This window comes from Fulmarus glacialis, unplaced genomic scaffold, assembly GCF_000690835.1.
Source record: "Fulmarus glacialis isolate BGI_N327 unplaced genomic scaffold, ASM69083v1 scaffold39935, whole genome shotgun sequence".
NCBI classification, from domain to species: domain Eukaryota; kingdom Metazoa; phylum Chordata; class Aves; order Procellariiformes; family Procellariidae; genus Fulmarus; species Fulmarus glacialis.
In genome coordinates, this window is record NW_009214347.1 from 1 (window position 1) to 9081 (window position 9081).

Consider the following 9081-nt stretch of genomic DNA (forward strand, 5'->3'; position numbering starts at 1 on the left):
GGCTTGTGAGGCAGCGCGGGCGCGCAGCAGAGGCCTGGCTCCGGCTCCCGCCGCAGGACGGCCCTGTCGTGTGGCCCGCCCGCCGCAGTCATGATCCACAGCCTGTTCCTGATCAACGCCTCGGGGGACATCTTCCTGGAGAAGCACTGGAAGAGTGTCGTCAGCCGCTCCGTCTGTGACTACTTCTTCGAGGCACAGGAGAGGGCCTCGGAGGCGGAAAAGGTGATCTCCACGCCGCACCACTACCTCCTCAGCGTCTACCGCCACAAGATTTTCTTCGTGGCCGTTATCCAGAGTGAGGTGCCGCCTCTCTTCGTCATCGAGTTTCTGCACCGCGTCGTCGATACCTTCCAGGTACGGCCCGCGCGGCCGAGCAGGGGGAGCTGCTTCTGCTACAGCTGAAGGGTTAGTTGACGTGTGCCGAGGAGGTTAGGCGAGGAAGAGCCCCAGGTCACTGCCGTGTTGTAAAGGAGAACGGGGAGGGGGGGAGAAAAGGGAGCCCTTCAGGTTAGCAGCAATTAGTTTTCTCTTTTTCTTGTCTCTTAATTCTCATCCTGCACCTGCGAGGATCTAGAGTGGGTCTCGAGGGTTTGCGGTGGTTAGGAATGTACTGCCTAGGATGACGATGGATTCGAGATCAGCCTATGCTCACAGAAAGGACCGTTCAGCAGTCAAGAGTTATATTTCTGTTTTGCAGCCTTGTCTCTTCTAGGAGCTGTGAAGTAAGACTAAGCTGGCCTTGTTCTCACAAGGCGTTTTTGCGATTCATAGCCATGTGCTTTAATCAATTAGTGACAACCTACCTATGTGCTTACATCTACTGATATTTCTTGGAAGTGTATTTGCTTCCTAAAGAAGTGAGACACAGGAGTTGCCCCAGAGCAGCCATATTTCGTCTGTGCTACGGCTGACATGACTGCCGGCCAGTTCAGGGAAATAGTGAAGATGTCTGTCTTCTGCCTGCTAATAACAGGATTGTGTAGTCTGGATTTGAAATGTCTTGTGACTAGCATCCTACCAGAATACAGGAAATGTGGGTGCTTGGTCAAACAAGTATCATGTGAGCTTTTGCTTCCAGATGCCAATAAGAACATGAATGTAGGCTGTTACGTTTCACTGAGTTCAGGGAGTGGATTGGCTGTTCAGGACAAAAATGTACTATGTCAGTCGTTTAGGTCCTGTTTTTTGTGAGGGGATGAGGCGTGAGTGTGTCTTCACTGGCTTGGCTGGATGTTAAAATCCAGTATGTCTGAAAAAGAAACAGTGTTTGCAGTGCAGGACTAGGACTGTGTCACAGTTTATGTATACTCATGTTTTGTGTAGAATGCCTGATCTCTTTAATTGCTCTAAGTAACTAGAAGCTCAGGTTTGTGCTTGTGTGTGTGCACTCGCTCGCTCTCCAGAAGGATGCATGAAGTCCCCATAGAATAAAACTATGAACAAATTAAATGTTCAATTTTAAAAATTGCTGAATTATTGGGACTGCTTCCTATAACATATGCTGAATCTTGAAAGATCTCCACTTAGTTTTCTATACGTACGTTGTGTTACAGATTTACTATTTGACTTTGTATATTTTTACTGCAAACTTTAATATTGCTAATTATTGTTTTGGAGTAGGAGCTGAAGAAACAGTAGGGGAATCAAGCTGGGGAATAAACTGGTCTGTGGATCTTTTATGATTCATGTTCTGAGGGTCTGCTTTATACGCCTCTTAAATTTGTTACGTGGGTAGAATTATTTTTCAGAATACTGGACTTCTGCTATTAGTCTAATACATCTTAGATGTATAAGCAGTCTATACACCCCAAGCAGTATCAGAATGAAAAAACACAGGTGGTGTGTTAGACGGACTTCAGAAATGTTCTCCTATAAAACAAACATGGACTTAGGCAGAATATGCAGAAAGTTTGAAGCTGTGCTTCCCCTATATTCCACATAAAAATAAATTGTAAAAAAAAATTTACAGAATTGAAGTTAATAATTGTATTATTGCCTATATGTATGCGAGCGTTACAACAAAAGTAAATGAAAAGCTTTGATGAGGAGAGGTTGAATTCCTTAAACAGCAGTGCTGCATAGTTAAAATATTGAGAGTACTGTAGGTAAAGACTAGGGCAGCTGAAGAAGGATATGTAATACTGGTGTCTAATGAAAGGCATCACAGCACGCAAGTCAGTAGGGGCCCCAGGGGGTAAGTTTTTCGTATTAATATTGCTGCTTAATCAGTTGCAATTGAGCCACTTTGAAGCACTAATTAAAAAATCTCTCAGCTATCAGAGGGAATCTTGTTGTATAGAAAGGAAATAAGAGCATATGATGATGCGGTGATTTGCCAGCTTGCTGGGGCAGTGGCAGAGGTATGCTCAGCGTTGCGCATGTCTGTTGGAGTGGTCAGTCTCTCTGATGTGCTTGTACTAATGCATGGAGTTTCAGTGTTGTTTCACCTCCTCCAAGAAGAGCCTTGATTTATTTCTGTATGGGAGGACACTGAACTGAATGATCACCAAGACTCTCTTTCAGAGATTGTTGAGTAGTTATTTCTTTTGCGCAGGATTATTTTGGTGTCTGTTCAGAGGTGATGATCAAGGACAATGTTGTGGTGGTTTATGAGGTGCTGGAGGAGATGCTGGACAATGGCTTTCCATTGGCAACAGAGTCTAATATTCTTAAGGAACTGATAAAACCTCCCACTATCCTGCGAACAGTTGTCAACACCATCACAGGTACAGGGAAACAAAAAGTAGATAAACTGGGGAGGCCGTGTGGCAATATTTCTGTATAAGTAAATTAGGACACGGGTGAAGAAAATTTATGTTGTCCCATACCATTCTAAACCCTAGCATAGGTGTATTTACGGAGTCCCGTCTTAATGCTTTGCTTTGAGGTTCCTTCCAGTTCCAGCACCAGCTGCACTTCCCGCGCCCCCCTCCCCCCAAAAAAAACCCACCCAACAACCTAGACAGATTACATTTCCAGTTACAGCCATGACACGACTTCCTGGATGAGTTAGTTTTTGTTGGGGTGGCTTTTTGTTTTGTTTTTTAGTTACACTTCCCCGTGCCTTATTGTGGTATGTTTTAGAGTTGAATGTAAGAGGGATGTAAATTGTACAATATGAATGGTGAGTCTGGAGGAGTAATTGCTCTCCTACAAAAAGATAGAGGTTCTCGGGGATTAATTACAATTAAGTTATATGAGGCCAAGGAACTTGTTCTGGAGCATTGTCTAACTTTTGTGGTTGTTGTGATTGCCTTTCTTTTTCCAGGAAGTACTAATGTGGGTGACCAGCTTCCTAGTGGACAGCTATCAGTGGTGCCTTGGAGACGTACTGGTGTAAAATATACCAACAATGAGGCGTATTTTGATGTGATTGAGGAGATAGATGCAATCATTGACAAATCAGGTATGGAAGTTGCTTCTGGCTAAGATGAGGGTAACTTGTCCTGATAGTGCCTGAAGAGAGATTTAGGTTTTTGAAGAGGAGCTCCCTCATCTATGTGTGGGAAGCTCTATTCCTATTCTTACTCTGGAATGTTACCAACTTGTAAGTGCTATTCAGTCAAAAATTTTAGAGAGGTACCAAGGTTTTCACTTGTCCTTGTTTCTGAGGTCTTGTAAGCAATTCTATATTGTGAAAATAGAAGGTGAGTGAAAATTGTACATAGTACTATCTCCTTAGTTTTTGTGCATCTTAGTCTTGTTAGAGTTGTGAGCTATTGTCATTGTCCATTAAAATGGACACTGCTGGTGTCAGTGGTTCTTGTTCGTATGCATCTTGTCTAGAATTCATTAGGAATGAGAAAAATGTTGAGCAGGCAACATAATGAGCCATGACATTTCATAAAGATAATAAATTTCCTTCCTCCCCATTGATAGTTTTTCCACATTGGGATTTTTTTTGGTCAGCCTCACATAACCTCCCATGTTTACTTTATTGTTGCAGGTTCTACAATTACTGCTGAAATCCAAGGGGTGATTGATGCTTGTGTCAAGCTGACTGGGATGCCAGACCTTACTCTCTCTTTTATGGTAAAGCTTAAGGACATATCTTTACTTAAGTATTTTGAAAAGGGTTTCCCAGCCCTGCTACTAGGATCTCAAGTCTCACGCTGATGGATTCCAGTAGATCAGAACCTGGGTATGCCAAACAAAAAGAGAAAGAACTGACAATGGAAACTCATGGTGAACCTGAGGAACTTTGAGCCTAAAGGTTTTATTTTGATAGATTCTTTGTTAAAAGTACTGTTAGTGTGTGCTGTGACTAAGTTTCTGAGATACAGTGGTGCTTTACACAGATATCCTAAAGGGCCATTACATGCATCAATGTAATTACTTGACATGACTGAATTTTCTAAAATAGGGTAGAGGTTATTGAGTACTGCTATCGCACAGATGTAACAGCATCAAATAGCTTAACATGTCTGAATGTAGATACCTTCAAGTGGGCAGAGTGCATCAAATGGTAGGCCCTTCATGGATAGAAGATTGAGAAGAGGTTATTTTAAGTAGTACTGCCTTCACTAACCTTGTGACTTTCTTTTATTTCAGAACCCTCGGTTATTGGATGATGTCAGCTTTCATCCATGTGTGCGTTTTAAGCGCTGGGAGTCAGAGAGAATACTCTCCTTCATTCCACCTGATGGAAATTTTCGCTTGCTCTCCTATCATGTCAGTGCTCAGAAGTAGGTGATGAATGTAGTGCTGTGAATTACAAAATTTGGATCTTCCTGGCTAGGAAAAAAAAAAAAAGGATTTGCTTTTAAAGATCAGGTGGCATGTCGTGCCAAATGAAGTAGAGCTGCATGGTTCCTTGCACTTTTTGTTTTTTAAAACACGTTTTCTCTTTGTTTGGTGCAATGAATCTGTCATTTCTTTTTGGTCAGCCAGCATTTTTCAAAGACTAGTAGTGGATGAACAAACTAAAGAGGGAAAGAATTAGGCAGTATGGAGTAATCAAGCTGTTGATTTCCTGTGTTTATAGAAAACTTTAAGAATAAAACACAATAGTTTGGTAATCTTGTTGGTTTTTTGACATTATTTTTAATGGAACTACAAGTTTTTGTCCACTGTTTGCGCTCTTTTCTAGAGGCAGCTTACCAAGTACTAATTGGGGTTACAGATGCTAAAGCATTTTGTTAGATTTTGTCAGACTTAGATAGGTGAAAAGGAGTGGGAAATCCAACCGAAAGCACAAACATGAAGTTCAAGTGCTACTGCACTGTCTGGAACTACTTGCCAGCTTGGTTGTGACATGCAAAAACATTCCTCATCCTTTGCTCAAGTCTCCTGTTACACTGGATGTAGTTACCTCTTCTGTAGAGAGGTAGAAAACTAAGATACAGCAAGCTTGATTAAAAAATGCGTAATTAAGACTTGAATACAGGATTCTGACTTCGCTCTTAGATGAAACAAATGAGTGTAGGATTTCTATCTCTTTTAAGGAGATAGCTTTACAATGTTTTCAGCATAGAAGGCAAGGACTGCATCAGGAAAAGCAAAGATGAAGGTGAGAGATTGACAAGGACTTTCTGTTCCTGTCTTTATTCTAGTCTTGTGGCAATTCCTGTCTACGTTAAACACAACATCAGTTTCCGTGATAGCAGCTCATTGGGACGTTTTGAGATCACAGTGGGGCCGAAGCAGACTATGGGGAAGACTGTAGAGGGAGTGATGGTCACTAGCCAGATGCCAAAAGGTGTCTTAAATATGACCCTCACACCCTCTCAGGGAACACATATCTTCGATCCAGTTACAAAGGTGAGAGGAAAGAGAGAAATTAGGATGGGGTTTTTTTTTTGATCTTCCTTATTTCAGCAAATGAAGTTGAGTTGTTCGTGCTTACATGAACGTTTCCTTGAACATTGCTTTTCTGAAGGCAGTATCTTTTCTTGGGGTGAGAACTTGGGGTGACAATTGTATACTAGAAGTTGTCTTAATCCCCACAACAAATAGCTCAGTGTCTGAGTGGATTGTAGTTCTGGTTGCTTGGTGTGTGCAGAAAATCCAAGAACTGGTATTGTATGATGAGGCATTACAGACTTCTGCGTATCTAGTTGTCATGCCTACTACTGCACATTAGACTTAGTCCTTTGCAAACACTGAGGATTTGGGTTGGTTAGTCTGGTTTTGTTGTTTGGTTGTTGCCCTCCCCTGCCTCCCCCCCCACAACGAGTTAACTTTTTTTTCTTATTGCAAACTTAAATTTGATGGTTTACTCACAGTAGAGCCTCAAGCAACACTACTTCAGCCACTTGGAAAGGAGGCAGTTCTGCATTATTTTGTCGCTGTTACACATAGAAAATGGAACCTGTAGCACAAGTAGTGGAAGTATCATTCATTCATGGTAGGCTTTTGGGGAACCTCATGGAAAGAGAGAGGGAGAACAAAGGTCCAAGGCAGCTGCTCCTTAAGCCTGTGCTGTGTCTGTCCAATATGAAAGGCAAGATACTAAGACAAAGTCCTTTTCCATAAAGAAACATTAAAAGCTGTCATTGGAAGGGGACTCTTCTTTAGAGAGTGTTAGAGCATTTCTGTTTCACTGCTGCATTTTCTGTTCCTTGAAGTTGCTGTCATGGGATGTGGGGAAAATAAACCCCCAGAAACTGCCAAGCCTGAAGGGGAGCGTGACCCTGCAAGCTGGCACATCAAAACCAGATGAAAACCCCACCATTAATCTGCAGTTTAAAATTCAGCAGCTGGCTATATCTGGTAAGTGACTGTCAGGTAAAAAAGCTGAATATTCTCTGCTATGTCAGTGCTCACTCTGCACGTAGCTGAAGTAGCTCTGCAGGCCTTCTGAAGTACATTCTATCTGAAACATGTTCTTCAAGTAGAAAAATTGTGTGCTTTAACTACAGATACATGGATTTGTTCTCTCTGATGCTCTGTGAAACAGCCTATCTACATTTCCTTGCATTTCATGACCTAAAGAATTTTAGGGTATGGATGTGTTTGTAAACAACAATTCTGACAATTAGCAGTTGTCAGCTTTTCTTTGTTCTGTTTACTGCTTGCTAAAACTTTCCCTATGCTTTCTGCACCTGTAGTATGATCTTCTGTTCCTTTATCCTGGAGGCCTGTCTGCTTTGTTTGTGGCAGCAGTCAGTCTTACGCTGTGTTTGTTTGCCTTTAGGACTGAAGGTGAATCGCTTGGACATGTATGGGGAGAAGTACAAGCCCTTCAAGGGGATAAAATACATGACTAAGGCTGGCAAGTTCCAAGTCCGAACCTAGAGGATCCCGATAGTGAGGAAGAGCACTTTCCTGTTTCTCCTGTCCCTGCTGTTGGATGCAGCCTCTTACCCCATCTATCTGTTTAGGGTTGCTCCCTTGCCTGTAGTAGCATGAGCAGGAGAGCCAGTGCTTAGGGTGCTGGGGAGCAGGGAAAAGTAAGGTTGACCTGAAACCGTCTCATCCCTAGCTGAGTCTGAAGTATTTGGAACAGTGGCAGATGGGAGAGGTGTTCAGGTCCCTTGGGATTAGTGAGTCAGCTATGTAAGCTTGTATCATCTTCATTTTGCTGTCTTAAAGGAAATTCTAGGGATTTATTGCCTTTTGTACTCGCCTTCCTTATATTTTGGTTGGCTTTTATCCCTTTGTAGATGATACAAAGTTGAATTTCCACAAACTTCAATTCCAGTGTGATGGTCTGGCATCTGCCCTTCTCCATTACTGGGTGTTAGGGTGGAGAGCTCTTGGCAGCAGAGAGATCATCTAGTCATTCTGCTTCAAAGGGACTGTAAGAAGAGGAAAGGTAGATTATCCCACCCAGGATGGGAAGTTAAGAAGCCTGAGATTGGGGATGATTCCACAGAGGGAGGAAGGGAAGAAGTGGCTGCTTTTTCTAGGTATTTCATAAGCCATCTTGGTCATCAAGTATCTTGAATCTCTGTATCCAAATCTTAGTACGGTATCCTATGAAGGGCTGACTGCAGCACATGTGATCTTGTAACTGATGGGTGGTGACATCTGAATGTAATTCTGCTTCTCTTATTTTGTCAGTATTTGAAGGTAGGGATTCTCCTAGCTTCTTTGGAGAGTCGGGGAAGAGACAGAGAGGCAGGAGAATTTTTGTGGAGACGTAGCACTCTGATGGAAACTGAAGCTGTGGCTAAATGAAGATGATCACTATCCTAGTAACTTGTTGGAACCTCTTTTTGTCTCTGCCTGCCTATTACAAATGAAGATGATACTGCTGTTCTTCTGCTCACTGATGTCTGTCTTTGAGATAATTGTGTCCTGGTACCTTTGTAGTGTTTCTGGCTGTCCTACCTCATTCCAGTTCCTGTACCAGTCAGATGCTGTGCAGGTGGATTCAAGCCTACGTTGGATTTTTCACTGGGACCATCTCTTCTGCAGGAGCTGTTGCTGATCTGCCCATTCCAGTCCATGCTGCATCTCTCTGTACAGCATAAATATGAAATGAGAGGCATCTGCACTGTTTCGTATTGTCTGTAATGTGCTTTTTGGCCACTAGATGCCAATGTGTTTTCTCTGCGACAGCAGAACCTGTCCCTAAGCTGCTGTACGTGTGACTACAGCATCTGTCAGGTGGCTGTGAAGTCCAGCATGTACAGTTCATGCCTGTGAACAGAACAAGGTGACCCTAAACGAAGGATAACAAACATTCTCGTTTGCATGTGATGGATACTTGCGGTGCATGAGTGGCATCTTGCTTGTGGAATTGCAAGTTCCAGTGCAACTGATGAATGCCATAGCAGGTGGCCTTACTGCTGAGCATGTTCAGTGCAACCTTCAGCAAGGGCATCAATAAAATTCATTTTTACATGTCATCGGTGTCATTTCAGAGTGGTTTGTGTGGGCTTTACAAGAAAGACAGTTGGTATTTGAGGAGGAAGGTAAATTATCCTAATTGGATTGTGGATGCCTTAGGGAGATAAATGTCTTTATGCAATTGGGATTGTAAGCTTGGGACTAAGTCACTGTCTGAAAAGCTAAAATTAATTACTTTATTGGTAATTTTTCTTAGTGTTTCCCAGAAAGAGTGCTGAGCTCTTCCTAGAACCTCAGTGAAAGTGTCTTTAGGAATGCAGCTGAACCATTTTTGTTTACTAGGTA

At 42.5% G+C, this 9081-nt stretch overlaps 1 protein-coding gene across 1 annotated transcript; it reads left to right on the forward strand.

Moving 5' to 3' along the window:
- The first annotated feature begins 19 nt into the window (after positions 1 to 19).
- AP3M2 (adaptor-related protein complex 3, mu 2 subunit) lies at positions 20 to 7629 on the forward strand. Its single transcript, XM_009578528.1, has 8 exons — positions 20 to 354; positions 2555 to 2726; positions 3269 to 3406; positions 3947 to 4032; positions 4552 to 4685; positions 5553 to 5760; positions 6567 to 6711; positions 7136 to 7629. The coding sequence occupies exons 1-8, from the start codon at positions 91 to 93 to the stop codon at positions 7234 to 7236; spliced, it is 1248 nt and encodes a 415-aa protein (XP_009576823.1). The 5' UTR covers positions 20 to 90; the 3' UTR covers positions 7237 to 7629.
- Positions 7630 to 9081: the final 1452 nt, after the last annotated feature.

Coding starts and splice junctions, on each gene's coding strand:
- AP3M2 (XM_009578528.1), top strand. CDS start 91: ATGATCCACAGCCTGTTCCTGATCAACGCCTCGGGGGACATCTTCCTG. Junction 2,727..3,268: donor AGTTGTCAACACCATCACAG/GTACAGGGAAAC, acceptor TTCTTTTTCCAG/GAAGTACTAATGTGGGTGAC. Junction 6,712..7,135: donor TCAGCAGCTGGCTATATCTG/GTAAGTGACTGT, acceptor GTTTGCCTTTAG/GACTGAAGGTGAATCGCTTG.